An 18,799-nucleotide genomic window follows, 5' to 3' on the forward strand; every position below is an offset into this window, starting at 1 on the left:
CCCTACCTCAAAAAGGAAAGAAGGAAGGAAGAAAGAAAAAGAAAGGAAGGAAGGAAAGAAAAGAAAAAGAAAGGAAAAAGAAAGGGAGGAAGGGAGAGAGGGAGGGAGACCCTAGGTGATTTTGTAACATGGGAAGACACCATAGAAGGAAATGAAGTGGAATGAGCATTTTGGACAGAAAAAAAAAAAAATTACCCTGAGTTAAAAAAATGATATATATGATTTTTTAGGAATAAGTCACTTAAGTGGCTGGAGTGACAAGTATCTGAACAGAGTTGGAGATGTGGTAGAGGTATTAAACTTGGATGTATGTAAGAAGGAGTGTTCAGAATTTTGATGTTGTACCGGAGCCAAGTATGCGATTGTAGCTGGCTACAACGCCAACACTCAGGAGGCTGGGGAAGGAGGATTACAAGTTTGTCCAATGTCAGCTTGAGCTATGGAGAAAGTTTAAGTCCAGCCTGGGCTACAGAGCAAGATCCTATCTCAAAAACAAAAACAAAAATTGGGTTGAGGCTTGCTCAGATACACACTGAAAGCTAGCGGACTAATATTGCAGATGATGGAGAGTTCTGGAACATGAATAATCACACACTTACATCAAGATCCTTGTGGTTCTATGTGAAAGGTCATAATCAGTAAAGAACAGGAGTCTCACGGCTGTGTATATGAAATACCCACGCTATGGACAAAACGTCAGCCCCTGATATACAGTGGGTGTGTAATAAAACATTTCTCACTATAGAGAGAGAAGAAAATACTTGATCACTACCTAGTGATTGCTTTTGTTCATTTTTATGAAATGTAATATCCTACAGAGGAAGAAAACTTAAACGATACAGACCACCAGCCATGAGGTCCTTGCTGCCTCCCACTCGCTTCTGCTCTGCCTCTGTGACTCATGCCACACACGCCAAGTACCTCAGGACCAAGAAGAAGGAATGACATGCTGTTCAAAAAGCCAGGAGTCTACTGCAACAATGACCCCAGAGGCACACAGGTCCTTCAAGCATTAATGGAGTTAAAATATCATTAAGTCTTAGCTGATCTGTGAGAACTTTGTATAGCCATAATCACTGGAAAGGGCTAGAAGCGATCATTCTCTGAACTGGTAAGAACAAAGGAAAAAGAGACAGGATGCTAGGGATAAAGAACAACAAAAACATTCATGGAAGGGCTGGAGAGATGGCTCAGGGGCTAAGCGCTTGCCTGTGAAGCCTAAGGACCCCAATTTGAGGCTCGATTCCCCAGGACCCACATTAGCCAGATGCACGAGGGGGTGCACGCATCTGGAATTCATCTGCAGTGGCTGGAAGCCCTGGCACGCCCATTCTCTCTCTCTCTCTGCCTCGTTCTCTGTCTGTCGCTCTCAAATAAATAAATAAAAATAAACCAAAAAAATTTTTTAAAAATATTCATTGAAGATGTTAACGCTTTGGAGCTGGGTGTGGTAGCCTTGAATCCTAGCACTCAGGAGGAGGAGGTAGGAGGATTACTGTGAGTTTCAAGCTAACCTGGCACTGAGAGTGAGTTCCAGGTCAGCCTGAGCTAGAGTGAGACTTTACCTTGAAAAAAAACCAAAAGAGTAAAATGTCCAGGGAGATGGCTCAGTAGTCCAGGTTCAAGTGCCCACCCATTCATATAAAGCTGGATAAATTCACTTGTAGCAGGAAGAGACTATTGTGTGTCTCCCACACATGTACAAATAAACAAAAAAATATCAAAAAATAATCTTAACCTATAATTTGTCAGTCTCCATGACAATCTCAAAGTATGTACCCCATGACCCAACAATTTTATTTCTAATAATCTATTTTATAGAAATTAAGTCACAGGTCCACAAAAATTATATACTTATGCATACATTTATGTATGTATGTATGAATAAATGAATGCTTGTATACACACATACATGTATATTATGTATACATGCAAGATTAACTGTAATTTTTTTTTTGCCATAGGGTCTCTCAAGCCTAGGCTGACCTGAAAACTCCCTCTGTAGCCCAAGCTGGCCTTGAAATAATGGCAAACCTCCTCCTCCTCCATCCTCACAAGTGCCGGGATAAAAGGCATGCAGCACCATGCTTGGCTGCACTGTAAGATTTTTGTTGCTGTTATTTTGAGACAGGATCTTGCTACGTAGCCCAGGCTGGTCTTGAACTCACTATTCTCCTGTATCAGCCTCCTCAGTACTAGGTTTACAGGCGCATGCCACTGCGCCCATCTTTTAAGATCCTCTCTAACGGCAAATATCAGAAGTGCCCAGAATGCCCATCAGGAGAATGATGAAACTATTCACTATCCAAGGGCTGGGGGTATAGCTCCATGATGGAGTATGTGCATAGCATATGTGAGGCCCTTGGTTTGATTCCTACCATCATGGGAAATTATGTAGCACCAGGAAAATGAGCTACTGGGATTCTAATACCCATGAGACATTGTTATGAGGAACAGGTACAAAACAATAGAAACAGTGCGATTCTGTTTTTAAATATATGTGTGTATGTATACAGCTTAGAAATTAGTGCATTAGAAATTACGTTTCTGGGTATTAACAATGGGATGTGTCAGAGGAGGGGAGAGGGCATGCTATGGTTTGGCAGTGTGCCCCCTTAAGAGTCATGCTCTTCTCCATGGTCGTGTTGGGAGGTGAGGCCTAACAGGAGTGTGTGGGCAATGGCGCTGGAGCCCTTGTGGTAGGATTAGTGCCTTTTCTCATGAGTGGGTTCTTGCTCTCACGGGACTGGCGTAGAGCGAGCATTCTTCTGTTCTCTCCTTTGACATTTACTAACCTGTCCTTCTGCTGTGCATTACGAGTTGAAATAGCCCAGAGGCCTTCACCAGTAGTCATACAAACACTGGCACAACATTCTTGGATTGCCTGGCTTCCAGAACAAAGCTAAACAAATCTCTTTTCTCTACTAATTATCCACCCTTGGATACTCTGTTACAGTAACAGAAAACAGACTTAGTACATATGCTTCCATTTATCACCCTTGAAAACTGTTTAACCACAATACAGCAAACATTCCCATTGCATATTTATCACCATATTATTTTGGATCTTACCTTACTGCTAGTTACTGTGTTTGTTTAAATGTAGATTTTAAAAAGTCCAAATTACACTCACCAGTTTGGCCTTTCTTAGACACCCTTGGCTCTATGACCAGAAATACTTCACAGACAACAATTGAAATTTGATGTAACTTGACGGCAACGAGTATGATTCATTAAAGTTCTGGAGAAAGTTGAGTTTAGCTGCTTGAGCAAAGTGCTCAGGATACAAATAAAATTCCTAGCTTTCCAATTAGTTGGGAATAAGATTAGCATCCATCAAGCTTCAAGGAGTGCTGCAAGCCAAGAGCTCAGCAGCACACGTGGCTCTTGGCTGGATGGGGGTGGGTGAGGAGCTATTCCCCAGCTCAGTCATTGTCACTATTTAGACACATCACATTCACTGAGTGAGAGGTGAAAGACTTATGCAATCTGCAGAGCAGCCAGAGCATTCCTATTCTTTTATAATGATGACCTAAAGGTCCTTAATAAGAAATTATTTCATTATCTTAGATATCCTACCATTTAGCTAATGTGCTCAGCAAATGTTACTAAATCAGTAATTGACACTTGTAACATAACAGTTGGGGCCTAACTCATGGGCTCCTTTTGAAAAGTAAATGCATAAATATTACCCACTTCCATAGAACAGGTTTGTCTTAAGTTCTACATACAGTTTAGTGTTAGAGGCCCCCAGTTCTTCCCTGCAATAGCAGAATCTATCAGAGCTCTGAGAGCAGGGCATGGTGGTACATAGCTTTAATCCCAGTAGAGGTAGGAGGATTGCTGTGAATTTGAGACTACATATTGAATTCCAGATCAGCCTGGACTAGAGTAAGACTTTATTTTGAAAAAACAAAACAAACAAAATTAATTATAATCATAAAATTAAAATTAAAAAAATAAAAGAGCTCTCAGATGTTTTGTTCTTATGATTCACGTGGCCTCAGTATTTCAAATCAATTGTCGTCTTTGTCCCTCTTGGAGTGGGTTCCATGTGTCACTGCAGATCCTACTGGAGATGTTACACTATAATATGTAATGTTTTGCTGTATTACCTTTCTAAAGAAAAATTCTCATTTGCAAAGTACATCTGGTACCTTAGGTAAGGGATTATGGACCAACGTTCCTATCTTTGAACAATACGGTATGATAGCTTCAACGGACATAACTATGGCTGCTCAGCTTTGCACACACTAAACACACAAACCTTGGTGGCACACACCTTTAATCCCAGCACCTGGGAGGCAGAGGTAGAAGGATCGCTGAGAGTTCAAGGCCACCCTGAGAATACATAATGAATTCCAGATCAGCCTGAGCCAGACTGAGACCCTACCTTGAAAATCAAAAAACAAAACAAAACAAAAAAAAAACCCAAAAAAGGTGGCATCTAAAATTTTAATGTGCAGATTAAAAACAGAGGACTAATTAGCCTTTAGCAAATTAAATAAATGGCTTCAAATTTGCATTTATTCCAGATTCCTCCCTTCTAATCTTATGCCAGTAATGGTGATTGCCCCTAGGAAATATCCTTTTTGCCTCCTGCTGTCTTCTCAGGACCTCTTCTTGGAGTTGGCACTTGGGTCTTGTCTTCAGTTTCTCTCTCCAGCAGCATGGGCCATTAATACGTAAACACCCTTCAGTCTCTTTCATTATAAATATTCCCCTGGCGACTAAAACGATCTTTCACTAGCTACCTTATCCTGTTCTTGGAAGGTGTGTATATATATTGCATTATCTCATTCATTTTTTCATTCCTCAAAACATGACAATATGCTTCCCCCTCATCACTATGCTGAAATTGTTCATGTTACCCATCAATTGTCTATTATTTTTTTGAGGTAGGGTCTCCCTCTAGCTCAGACTGACCTGGAATTCGCTATGAGGTCTCAGGGTGGCCTCGAACTCACAGTGAACCTTGTACCTCTGCCTCTTGGGTGCTGGGATTATAGGTGTGCGCCACCACATCTGGCCTTAATTGTCCTTTTAAAAGGAAGTCCAGCTCACCATTCCTGCCTTCTTAATGCTTATGATTCTGGGTGGGTCCTTTTAACCATACACCTTCCTAGGACATTCCCATTTGCTCCCAGGATATCCAGTATCATTCATGGGTTGACAGTCTATGCCTGCAGCATAGATCTCTCTCCTGAAATTCAGACAGCATTTATTAAGCATCCTCTTTTAGATGATCCTCAGGCAACCAAACTTAGGCTTGAACAAAGTTTGTCTGGAGTGATCATCAACTTCCCTTTCACCTTTTAAAATATGTAATGAGACATCCAGTCCTGACAGCTCAAGTTCCTTAATAAGTTAGGAATATACTGCCATGGCCATCTCTGCTTCAGGCTGGTTACTATATCAAATTGCTTATATGCATTTGTCTCCTGTTTGAACCTCAGTGAATCCATTTTTAATAGTGTAATCAGACAAATGTGATCAGGTCTCTCCCTTCTTGAAACTCAGTGTCCTCAAAATCAGGTCTATACCCTCTCCCAGAGCTAATGTCTTGCCCTGTTCTTCAAGCTCAGTGACTGAAAAACAATAAACCAGCCAAAGTTTCAGACATCACAGCTTAAAACCTCAAGGATGGAGGTTGGGGGAAGTCCCATAGAGAAAAACATCCCAGCTCCAGTAAGTGTTACAAGATGGGTTAGTTGGGAGATGCTATGTCAGTTAGGCCTTTGAGGTGACATTCTATTTATAATTCATTCATTCATTCATTCATTCATTGTGCAGTGCTATGGAATGAACTCAGGACCATGTGCATGCCAATAAGAGCTTAACCACTGAGATAGCCCAAGTCCTAGGGGCATATTAATTGTGACACAGTCCAATGAATCTCTGTTCTCAGCTGAGATGTCCCTTGTGATTTCACCTGGAGTCTAGCAGCAACTCCAAGTTAATCCATAGCATCATGTGCTCTCTCACAGTTCACCACAGTGGGTGCCAATGCCTGCCTGTTCCCCTCCAGCGACAGGAGGTTTTATGTACGGTACATCCCACAGCCTGGTTCAGGGCTTGCTACATGCCAAGTGCTCAATCTCTATATTTTGAATGACAGCTTAAGAAATTAGCATTGCTGCGCTTTGGGGGATGGCTCGGTGGATGAAATGCTTGTTGTACAAGCATGAGTACCTGAATTCAATTCCTAGAACCCTTATGGAAAGCAGAATGCTACAGCAAGTTTCATTCCAGCACACCTCTGGCAAGCAGGGAGGTAGGGAAAGGAGAATCTTCTGGAAGTTCATGGTCCAGCTAGCTTGGTGAATGGAATAGTGAACAATGAGGGACCCTGATTCAATCATGTGGAAAGTAAGGACCAACACCAGCAAGGTGTTCTCTGACCTCCACATGCATGCTGTGGCATGAACACACACATACACACACACATCACACATACATACTCCCCCACATACCATAAAAGTTAGTATCATTAAATAACTCTCCTGTCTACAGGTCAATTAATTTTGAAGACATGTGTGATCTCTGCAAAGGAAGCTGCTGACTCAAGTGTACAAAACCACCACTCACTATTTCAATTTGCTGTACTGTCACATAATGGTGATGTGTGAAATTCAGTCCCTACGTTAAACTGACCACTCCTTGCCATTTGTTCTTCCCCACTATCTTTTAATCCCTAGACTGTATGGAAAGAGGAAGCCTTCCCTCAGGAAAATTTGGGATATGAAATCAGAGACTTATTAAGTGAAACCTAATTATTTTTCAACTGTGTTAAGCAGTCAACTTCGGATGACAGTTTCTAGATCACCATCCTTCTCTGACGTACAGATTTCCCTGCCCAGAATGGGAAGCTTCTACAGCCTTTTATGTACCATTAATTCTAAACAACTCTGCTTCTCTAGTTAGAAAGTTTTAAAAATATATTTTATTTGAGAGACAAAGAAAGAAAAAGAGGGAGAGAGAAAATGGGCACGCCAGGGCCTCTACCCACTGCAAACAAACTCCAGACGCCAGCACCCCCTTGTGTATCTGGCTAATGTGGGTACTGGGGAATTGAACCTAGGTCCTTTGGCTTTGCAAGCAAGTATCTTAGCCACTATGCCATCTCTCCAGCCCACAATCAAAGTTTTAGCCAGAATTTGTTATTATGGTTGACAGGGATGAAACCCAACAACATGTCTATGTATTCTCCTTTGGCTTCTATTAAGGCAGTACCTTCCAGGTCCACATAACTAGAGTTAGACTATTTGCTTTCAGCTTTGCAGTTCTGTTCATCTGTTTCTAGTTTATCAAACACTGATGAGATGTGATTCAAATCTTATGTCCTTCTCCACAACAATGGCTAATTGCTTTGCTTGAGAATTAGAAATCTCACAAAGACAATAAAGGAAAGATCTGGGAGAAGGCTTAGAAAAAAGTTTGAATTTGCCTGGTGTGGTGGCACACACCTTTAATCCCACCATTCCAGAGGCCAACATAGGAGGATTGCTGTGAGTCTGAGGCAGCCTGAAACTACATAGTGAATTCTAGGTCAGTCTGGGCTAGAGCAAGACCCTATGTCTAAAGACAAAACAAAAACAAAAAAAGTTTGAATATTATGGAAAGAAGTAAAGCAGTTATGAAGGAACCATTATAAACAGTGAAGAGTAAAAATGAGAGAAATGAAAAATATACAATAAGTGAAAAATCCTGATGTCACTTACCCTTAATTCCTCTTTCGTATTGAAACTATCCAGAAGTTGCTGATAATGTCTGTCTGTCATTTGTCGTAACAGGGATAGGAGACAAGCAACAAATTCCCCCTAATGGAAAAAAAAAACAAACATATTCACATTTTAAGAAAGGACATAAATGAACATCAGTAACCTAATCAAACAGACATCAAAGAAAATCCTTAAAATCTGGGTGTGGAGGCCCACACCATCAATCCCAGCACTCAGGAGGCAGAGATAGAAGGATTGCTTTGAGTTCGAGGCCAGCCTGTGGCTACAGAGTTCCAGGTCAGCCTGGGCAAAAATGAGACCACCTTGACAAGCAGACAAACAAACAAACAAAAAAAAAAAAAAAAAAGGAAAGGAAGAAAGAAAGATCCTTAGAAACACAGTACAGAGTTTTCCTAATCTAAATTCCTTGGTCATAGGCAAAGTTTTTCCATGACTCAAGTACTATTTACTTTGTATATATGAATTTTCATACTTAAGGTAGAAATTTTTATTTTGGTGGCAGCTTTTATCTTGGCAACTAACTCCATGTACTTAGGAAAGTTTTTTTTTTTTTTAAAAAAAAAAGGAAGAAAGAAAGAAAGGCCATGCGGGCCTTGAAAACGCCCCAGTCACCTTCATTTCTGAGTATCATCTAAGCCTCATAGTAATGTCCCATGGCAGGGGATAAAACGATTGTTTAAGGAAGACAAAGCATGGGTTCAAATGGGCTTAAAGAACTGGGTATGCCATTACCTATCTGTAATCCCAGTACCTGGCAGGCTGAAGCAGTAGGTTCGAGAGTTCAAGGCAAGCCTGGGCTACATGTTGAGACTCTGTCTCAAAAAAATAAAGCCAGGCATGGTAGCGTACTCCTATAATCCTAGCACTCAGGAGGCAGAGATAGGAGGATCGCCACAAGTTCAAGGCCACCCTGAGACTCCATAGTGAATTCCAGGTCAGCCTGAGCTAGAGTGAAACCTTACCTTGAACCCCCCACCACCCAAAAAAATCAATAATCAAGAGATTGCTGCTCTCTCCTAAATAAATGCACAAATAAATAAGTCAAACTAAACCAACCAAATAAACCAAGAAACCAAAAGAAAATAAAAACAAATGAAGGCGCTCAAAGAGCAGAGCTGGAGATGCCCCTCATATTTCCTTTTTTGTTTTTGAGGTAGGGTCTCACTCTAGCTTCTAGCTCAGGCTGACCTGGAATTCACTATGTAGTCTCAGGGTGGCCTTGAACTCACAGTGATTCTCCTATCTCTGCCTTAAAGGCACGCACCACCACACCCGGCTTAGATTTCCTTTTTAACTTTTATTTATTTAGTTACAAATTTACAAGCAGAGACAGACAGAATAAGAGAGAGCAAATGGGCAGGCCAGAGTCTCCAGGCACTGCCAACAAACTCCAGACACATGTATCACTTTGTGCACCTAGCTTGACATGGGTACTGGGGAACTGAACCCAGGTTGTTAGGCTTTTCAGGCATGTTAACTGCTGAGCTGTCTTTGCAGCCCCCCAGGTCCCTTTCATTCCAAAGCTCCCTCTATTATCTTATGAGTCTCTTCTGATTTTTGCAAGCCCTCTTTCAACTCATCACAGTTCTGCTCTTCTGACTCTCAGGGTGAAAGCCACCACACGCCGCATAATGTTGCTTTCAAAGTCCCTTTAGGCAATCATTTTAAGTTAATGGCCATTTTTGTGCTTGGGATCTATGCAATTGACTCCTTACAAATGAGAATACTTAAAAATTGAAAATGAACAAAAAGTATGTATTCTTCTGCTTGAAAACCTATATAAAGTGGTTGTAACTTGCATTTTCTAATGTACTTCTTTTTAAAAATCTTTTTTATGTGCTAACATTTAATGTCTTTGAATGTGTGTTCATACGTGTGTGAGTGCACATATGTGCACATGCATGTGGAGGCCAGAGGTCAACAACAGGTGTCTTCTTCAATCACTCTTTTTTCTGGAGGCAGGGCCATCTTCTCACTTCCCTTCTAATACACTTCTACCTTTGAGGTGATATGTGCATATATTTTAATGGAACCAGTTTTGTTCAACAAGGAACTTACTACTTCAAATAGACAAAGAACACTTTCAAATAGATAAACAACATGACCATAACAGGAGAAACAATTGGTGGTAACTAGGTGGATATGCAGAGAAGCACAATCTAATTGGGGATTGGTTTGAGTTTAGATGGAAAGAGCCTATACAGAGCATTACATGTAAATTTGGAGTCTAAAAGCCCCAAGAAGTAGAGCTTTCCATCACAGGCGGCTGGGCCAGCACAGTCAAGTGTCTCTTTACCCCACTGTCACAGGAATCTCGAGACCACCACCATGATGTCACGGAAATCAGATTCATATTGGATCTTTGCATGTGGACAGTCATTTGCATTATACAGATACCACTAACAGTTGTCTGTGTACATTACAGTAAATCTTTGAGAAACTAGTATGGGATATACTATGATGTGAGTCTGAAATGACTTCTAGAAGTTCACGTTGAGAGTGCTTGTTCCCTGGCTGGCTGTGCTGTCTGGGAGATTATGGAACCTCTCGGAAGTGAAGTAGGGCCTGGCTGGTGGAAACGGGTTTTTAGAGGTAGGCTACTGAGGATGCCGGCCTAGTTCCTGTTCCTAGCCTTACCTTCTCTTACTTCCTGGTCACCACGGAAGCTTACACCACCATAGACTGAGCCTCTGTGCCCTGCTTTCCCTCTGTGATGGAGTCCAACCCTCTGTAACTAGGAGCCAAAATAAGTCTTTCTTCTCCTAAGTTGTTCTGTCAGAGGTTTTGTCACAGTGGTGCACAGCAGCATTAGCTGAAATATCTCCCAAGTTCAGCTAACCACCTTGTCAATGAAAACATGAATTCTGGACACTTCACAAGTGAAATGGAAATTTTAAAGGAAAAATTACTGATATTTTAGTGCACGTGTGCAGGGAAACCACACAAGGCTAGGAAAATAATTAACTAAAGGACTAAAAGAAAAATGTCAAGTGTTCACATGGTCCTGGTAATGGAATTAATGATGATAATATATGAGATGAAATTTCATTAAATGTGACAGCGCAGAAGATTACTGAACTTGAAAACTGGGTAAGCAAAATAGATTATCGAGAGAAAAAACTGAAAGAAGGAGAACAAAGAAAAATCAGTGACAACTTTAAGTCCCAGAATATAAATGTAATTTGTCGCCACAAAGAGTAGGAGGGAGCTGCGTGTGGCGGCTCATACCTGCAATGGATCACTGTGAATTTGAGACCAGCCTGGGCTACACAGTAAGTTCCAGACCAGCATGAGCTACAGAGTAAGACCATGCAAAAACCAAGAAAAAAAGTAACAACAACAAAAGAACAAATGAGTGGGTCTGGAGAAAAAAAATGTTCACATTTTTAGGAAACTATAACTCTATATATCAAAAAAAACCTCTACAAAACTCCAAGCATAAGAAAAATCAGGACCATTTTATATAAGTATTTTACAATTTAATTGTTTAAACAACTACTGAGAAAAACTTCATTTGCATGTGCGGTTTCTGTGATTAGTACGAACAATCCTTCTCCTATTATGTAAGTAGACTTAAGTTAGTTCACTTGGTGAGGCAGCTGGGAGACACCTTCCTATCTTGCTTTCTCTGGTGTTGCAAGGTGAAGACCAATGCAAAGCTTCTCTTAAGTAGCAAAGTCACATCTACTTTGAGCCAAGCACGCAGAGCTGGAAGCATGAGGACAGCAGCAGCCGAGGCAACAGCGGGCCGGGGATGGCAGAGGCAGGGGAATAGCAGCCACTTTGAGATGTAAAACCAGCAAGGCAGATGGCTGCCTGAGGCACAGCTGAACTGCATGAGGGGTGGCATGCTTAGTTGGCACTGGCAGGTGCAAAAGAGGTGAAGCTGAACTGGGGGGGAAAGCCCAGGTGGCAAGGTGCTTGCCTTGCAAGCCTGCGGACCCGAGTTCAATCCTTAGAAACCATGTGAAAAGGAAAGCTGGCTGTGGTTGGGGATAGGCCTGCAATCCCAGTGCTGAGAAGGCAGAAAAAGGGAGATCCGTGGGGCTAGTTTGATGGCCAGTCTGGCCCAGTTCAGAAGCTCCAAGACAGTGAGAACCGTGTTTCAAAGGCGGAGGATGGCGCCTTGCTGGTAACAATACCCAGGGCTGTCCTGTGTCCCCACATGCACGCATATACATGTGCACATGTACACACATGAACACACACGCATATCCTCCACACACAGAGAAAAGGGTAAAGAGTCTGGGGAGGTGGCTCAGTGGGTAAGAGTGCTCGCTGTGCAAACATGAAGATCTGAGTTTGATCCTCAGTGCCGATGTAAAATGCCAGGTGTGGCTAGGCATGCCTGCAACCCGCCTGTGAGGTGGGGTGGACACAGGCGGCTTGGTGGGGCTCACTGCTCAGCCGTCTAACCATCAAACAGCAGCTCGGGGTTCTCAAGGAAATAACGTGAAAGAGGAAGATGCCCAATGTCCTCTTTGGCCTTCACACATGTATGTGTGGGGTGTGTGCAGGTGAACAAAGACCATGCATGCTGGACACGCTCCCCCAAAGCTGGACACTCAGGACCACCAGCAATATCAGCAGCAGTGGTGGCAGCAGCTGCCTCACAAACAGGGACAACTGTGGCAATGGCCCCTGCAATGAGGTAACTGAATAATCCCAAGTGGACAAGTGGGAACAAGGACGGTGGAAGTGAGAGAGGAGACAGGGTGGAAACTGAGGCTGAGGAAGCTCAGAAGCTGTAAAGGGCCAGAGAAGAGAAATGGCAGGTCCTCACTGCTAACAAGATTCAGAGCTGTCCAGTCTTTGGAGCAAAGGTTCTCGTTCACTGTATGCTCAGGAGCTTAAAAGTGGACGCTTCCAAGCTCTGGGCAGTCGGGCTGCCGGGGTCTACACGAGAGCTGTCACGCCGGCAGGGCCAAGGGTCCCGCTACTAGAGGCTCGCGTGGGAGTCATCGGCCTCGAGGTCCTGACTGCCTGCGGCCGCTGCTTCCTGTCAAGTGCACAGGAATAAAATGTCTTCTTATTTAATTATAAAAGTATTCCAGTATTTGAAGTTCTCCCCTATCCTAGCCATTATCTTTCTCTGTTTTATCTGTTTTTGTAGCTATAACTGATTCTATAGTGAGAAACACATTCTGGTCATTCACAAAGAGGGTTCTTTCTGAAAGCACAAAAGGGACCCCAGTGAGCTGAATGGTAACAGGTGACAGAGAGGAATGCTAGAAACTTGACTGATGGACATGTCCATTTTCTGATTATTGTGATAGTTCAAGCATGTCAAAACACATCAACTTACATATTTTAAACATATAAAACTTATTGCATTAAAATTATATCTTAATAAAAACTTTATAAAAGAGGCTGGAGTGATGACATAGTGGTTAAAGCACCTGCCTGCAAAGCCAAAGGATCCAGGTTTGATTCCCCAGGACCCACGTAAGCCAGTCCTGGAATTCACTATGTAGTCTTAGGGTAGCCTCAAATTCACAGCAATCCTCCTACTTACTTGGGAATTTCATGATGAATTATCTTTAAAGCTTGATAGTCTTGAGCCAGGCGTGGTGGCACACACCTTTAATCCCAGCACTTGGAATGCAGAGGTAGGTGGATCACTGTGAGTTTGAGGGCATCCTGAGACAACATTGTGAATTCCGGGTCAGCCTGGGCTACATCAAGACCATACCTCAAAAACCAGCCCTCTCAAAAAAATTTTTTGATAGTCTTTAGTGGCTTGTATACATTTTTTGTATGGACTGAATAAAGTGGTCATTTCTGTCAACAGATGTCAAGAGTACTTGACTACATTCAAGGTCTTCAAGATATCTTCCTTTAAACAGATTCAATATTTTTCCAGGCATTTCCTATAGAAGTCCCCTGCATGCCTTTCTTTCCCCTAACCACAAGCTAGTAGTGCATGAAGATTTTACATATATAAGTATACCAGAGTATCTTAGACATGGCCTGGGCAGAGCTGAGTCACCTACTGGACAGGTGGTGCTTAACACAGCTGTGTGCCAAGGCATTCACGCATTGCAGAGAACTCTGGCGGACAATCGGCTGAGGGTGTGAGGCAAATAGCCATTTATGCTGCATTATAAAGTCTGCTATGTGCAATTATATTTTTGAAAGGAAGCGATTACAATGGCACACTTTTTTTTTCCAGCCAAAGAGAGCGTTTTTAAAGTTCAAAGAACAGTTGGTAGAATAACAAAAAGTACACTCCTTTTAGCTAGTAAAAACAAAGCTGCTGTTATCTGGAATTATGATACTGCAGAAGTGAGTCCTCATGCTGTGGCTGGGGAGGCAGGGTAACAATACAATTCTTATAGAGCTCTAGAAAATTCTAGCATGGCATGCTCTTAGGAACTGCTTTACCTTAGAGTGCATCCACTTAGCATGGCCACTTTGTGGTATATGTGGCCATAAAGAATGAATGGTGTTCAATGTAGAAACACCATGTAAAGATTTCCCTGTTTGGAGAGTTTGCTCTCTGTGGGAAATGAGGAGGAAGTTAGATAAATCTTCAGTGTTCAGAGAAAGCCCATTTTTTTGTGAGTAATCAGAACATATTCCTCAACACAGACTTGTTGAGGAACAATCACTTCTGTAACAACTGGCATTAGCACAATTGCTGTTCCCACAAAAACGGAAGGTTAAATTCAATGTTAGAGTTGAAACTGTTTAAATAGTCCAACAGATTTGATCAAGTCTTCAGCCTAACTCTGGGATAAGGACAATTATTCCCTAAGCTTTAACAACAAAGAAACACAGGGTTAGAAAATTAGTAAATTTATCAATATCTTACAGTCACCTAGATACCAAAGAAGGAACCAAACCAAGTCTGTTGGTACTCTAAAACACATCTTAAGAGATAAAACCAAAGTTTCCAAATAACTTGGATATGTTTGATAGAAAACTGTATCTCATGTACTTTCCAGAGTTTGGATTTTCATATAGAAAGGGTTCCACCTAGTTGTTTAGGGAAGAACTCTCTGTATTTGATAATCTTATGATTTATTAGAATACTTACCCTTTCTTCCCTACCCCTCACCATAACCCTGACTCACTGCCTTCTTCATGTCTTTTAATGTGCACTGGTTATTAAACAGTGATGGCCACAGGCCATGCACACACCATAGAAATATGGGGCACCACAGGCCTGCACCCCTGCATGTATGTAAAGAGCAAGCCACCCTGAATCTGTGATGACTGTAGTTCTAGGAAGCAGTTACAATGTTGCCATCAAAACCACAAAGAAGGAGACTTTCATCCTTCAGAGGGCAGGGTGGGTTGAGGTGGAGACCCAATGGAGAAGCCATGACTATGAGACGGCTGCCAAGGAGAGCTGCCAGCACCATCTGAACTTTTCCAGGACTGAGAGCAGCTTAACTGGAGGGGTAGAATTGGAACTCCAGAGCCCTGTCACTTGTTAGAGTTGACTTGGAGACTCATTAGAGCTGTTGGACTTGGAGCTACAGGGTTTGATGTTTGCCCAGTTTAAATCTTGTATTGGTTGAGTATTTCTTTGCTATGCCCAGTGCTATACTTTGGAGTGTGAATGTTATAGTGTGCCATAATGTGGGTTTTTGTTGTTGTTGTTTTTGTTTGGTATTATGTTAAAAGATCTTGGGACTATAAGATTCATTGAATATCACTGGGATTGATTAAAACCTATGGGAGCTTTTAAAATTGAAGAAATGCATTGTATTTGACATCATGTATGGTTATCAATTTATGGGGGCCATGGGTGGAATGTGGTGGTTTGATTCAGGTGTCCTCCCATAAACGTAGGTATTCTGAATGCTAGGTTCCCAGTTGATGGATATTTGGGAATTCACACCTTGTGGAGGCACTATACTGTTGATGGTGGACTTATGGGTGCTATAGCCAGCTTCCTTTTGCCAGTATTTGGCACACTCTCCTGTCGCTGTTGTCCATCTGATGATGTTGGCCAAGAGGTGAGGTCCACCCTTTGCTCATGTTACAGTTTTCCCCTGCCATCATGGAGTTTCCCTTTGAATCTATAAGCCAAAACAAACCTTTTTTTTTTTTTTTTCACCATAAGCTACTCTTGGTTGGTATTTTCTGCCAGCAATACGAACCTGACTGCAACAGGAGGATTGCCTGGAAGCTCGCTGGCCAAGTAGCCGGTGAACACAACAGTGATTTGAGACTCTTCCTTCATGGAGGTAGGAAGCAACAACATACTCCCAAAGTTGTTCTCTTACACGCACACACAAGCCTCGGCATCCATGCACACACACACACACACACACACACACACACACACACACACACACACACACAATTTTTTGAAATAATATTTGCTTTTGTAGGCTGGGGAGGTGACTCAGTAGATAAAATGCTTATCTTACAATCCTGAGTACCCAAGTTCAGATCCCCAGAGCTCATGCAAAGCCAGATGCAGTAGAGTGACCTATTGACTCACTCCAGATGCATGCACCACTTGTGCATCTGGCTTTACATGGGTACTGGGGAACTGAGCCAAGGGCAGCATACTTTGCAAGCAAGTATCTTTAACCACTGAGCAATCTCCCAAGAACTGGATACAAGTTTTAAATAGGAATTTCCACTTGGTGCAAAGGCTACACATTACTGTCCAGCTGTTTTAAGTAAGGATTTCTATGAATGAGGAACAACTGCCTAAGCATGCATGTGGCTCTTAATTTAATCCCCAGAACTACAAAAATAAATAAATAAATAGACAAAGAAATAAGTGAAACTTAAATATACATGTGTATATGTATGTATGTATGTGTATGTATGCAGATAATATAAACACAAAATATAAGCCATATTATTTATCTACAATTTTAAAATATATTTTCAGAGTGTGAACAATAAGAGGGGAAGTCCTGTGGGAGGACCACCTGCTCTGTGACCTTACAGTGGCGTCCTGGAACCGGAGCTGCATGGCAGAGCTGGATGCCTGAGGCTGACTGGTGATCTCCAAGATGGTCCTCAGCAGGATGTCCAGCAGACTGGCCACGATGACATCTATTTCCTCCAACACAGACTTTTCCTTAGGAGAAAAAAAAAAGAAGTCTTAGGAAACTGTAGATGTGCATTTTCTCTTAAGGACCCATTTACCAACCTGGAATCAAAGACTTCCATCGTTAACAAGCATGAAAGGCCCAGACTTCATGAAGGTGAATGGTTTCACAGAAAGCCAAGGTTCAGAGCAGTCAGGAGCTTGGCCCAGAGTACACCATTTGGATGTGCAACATAAATCTAAATGCGAACAGAAGGGGGCAGACAAAGTCTGCTTGGCTCCTACAGTACTTGTGGCCTCAGGCAAGTCAGTTTGGCTCTCTGGGCCTTATTCCTCCCTCAAACCCCTCCTGGTTCCTCAAGTCAATTATTCATTGATTCCCGACTGGGCCTACATTCATTCTTCTCAGCACTGCCATGACACAGACCATGTTCCAAGGTTGGTTTGTGTGCAAATGACTGTTCCCAGCGAGGTGATTTTTTTTTTTTAAAGCTTTATATGTAAACATGAGGGAATGGAGATCAGTCCAGATGAGTATCCTTGACTACAAATGGCTCCACGGTCAGTAGCCATGGAAGGACTTGCTTTCTTGAAGCAGTTAGTACTTCTAGCCCCCAGCTTCCCTGCACTGACTCCTGCTTAGTGGGCTTGGGTTATTACATCTGTATAAGACGGAACCCTTGTGTACAGATGGCCTTTACCAAGGATACTTTTTCAGAGTGTGAGCTTGAAGGAGCCTTTTGGCTATGGTTTTATGTTAAATGTTCTTACATTCTTCAGAGAACTGCCAGGGTCTCCCCAGTGAGTTGATTTCTGCTCTGAGTTTTTTATCAGCAAAGTCCAAAACCTGACTACAGTTTCTAATTTAAATAGACAAAAAGAAGTAAAGGAAAGTCACCTCCACATCTGCTGAACTTCCAGTTTTGTCTAGTGAAGAGTCAAGCTTTTATCCACAGCAGTTATAACCTGCTATCCTAGCCTACAATCAGTCAACAGTTGCAGACAGACAGAAGGAACAGGACAAGTGTGTGGCTTTCACATTACACTCTTGAGCTGTGGTTTCACGTACCAACCCTCTGAGTGTCCCGTGTACAAGCAAGCATGTTCTTTTTTCTTGATCTGCACTATAATCAACACAGTTACAAAAGTCAAGAAAGAATGGAAGGCCCAAAGCCACAATTCAAAGATGATTGTTGTGGCTCAGGAACAGTTGTACTACAAAGTGCCCTTGGTCTTCAGGGATAGTCTCTTGCTTTTGCAATCACCATGGGACCAAGCCCAAGTGTCATGGCCAAGTTCAGCATGCCATCATGGGTCCCTTCACAGAATAAGTCTAAACAACTGCACTGTGTAGGCAGCAATTTATTTCTGCCACAGAGCACTCACCCTACCAAGATTAAAGTCACATATGGAAGAAGGCTCTGGGATTTCTAATTTTTATCACTTGGTATTCAGTTCTTCCTTGAAATACAAAGTTTGGAAACCCAGGTTATTCTGGGTTACAATTCCACAAGGTTTAAAAAAATAATAATTTCTTCCAAGAAAAAGCAGAAAGTCCAGCCCAGCTGCAAATGAAAGCGGAAGTCTCAGAGGATTGGTCCTCACTGCGGTTTCTTTGAAGGCGTTTAAATTTTTCTTGCAGAAACCATTTGGGGAGAAGTGTATCCTATGACCTGCAAGTACTTACTGAGCTATTTTTCTTGATGAGACAAAATACGTTGCTAAGGATTCGCGCGCACATGATCAAGTCCTTCTGCTCTTCCAGGTGACTGTGGAGGTGATGCAACACGACTGGCAAGAGAATGTACCTGGAATCTGCAGAGAGAGAACGTCAGGCTCACATCCGCGAGGGCCCCCGTGTACCGTGGGTGAATGCTCAGGTCTGAATTCAGTTTTGACTGCTAAATTACAGACACGCAGTGTTACAGGGGTACTCACTCTGTAAGCTTTATATATTGTTTTCAATATATAATACATTGGAAAATGTAGATGCCTTTCCCCAATGCAACAAAAAGCCTCTCTTTTAGTAGAACTA

The 18,799-nt window shown here is 42.2% G+C and overlaps 1 protein-coding gene across 5 annotated transcripts in view; it reads right to left on the minus strand.

The window, feature by feature from the left end:
* The window catches only part of Dock4 (dedicator of cytokinesis 4), a 478,789-nt gene that overhangs the window by 105,398 nt on the left and 354,592 nt on the right, over positions 1–18,799 (minus strand). For all 5 annotated transcript variants that reach the window (XM_045135544.1, XM_045135547.1, XM_045135546.1 and 2 more), the window contains exons 24-26: positions 18,452–18,579; positions 16,660–16,794; positions 7,722–7,820 (exon numbers count right to left, since the gene is read on the minus strand). In XM_045135544.1, the coding sequence (XP_044991479.1) occupies positions 7,722–7,820; positions 16,660–16,794; positions 18,452–18,579 (362 nt within the window). The remainder of the gene's footprint in view (positions 1–7,721; positions 7,821–16,659; positions 16,795–18,451; positions 18,580–18,799) is intronic.

Source organism: Jaculus jaculus, chromosome 16, assembly GCF_020740685.1.
Source record: "Jaculus jaculus isolate mJacJac1 chromosome 16, mJacJac1.mat.Y.cur, whole genome shotgun sequence".
NCBI lineage: Eukaryota > Metazoa > Chordata > Mammalia > Rodentia > Dipodidae > Jaculus > Jaculus jaculus.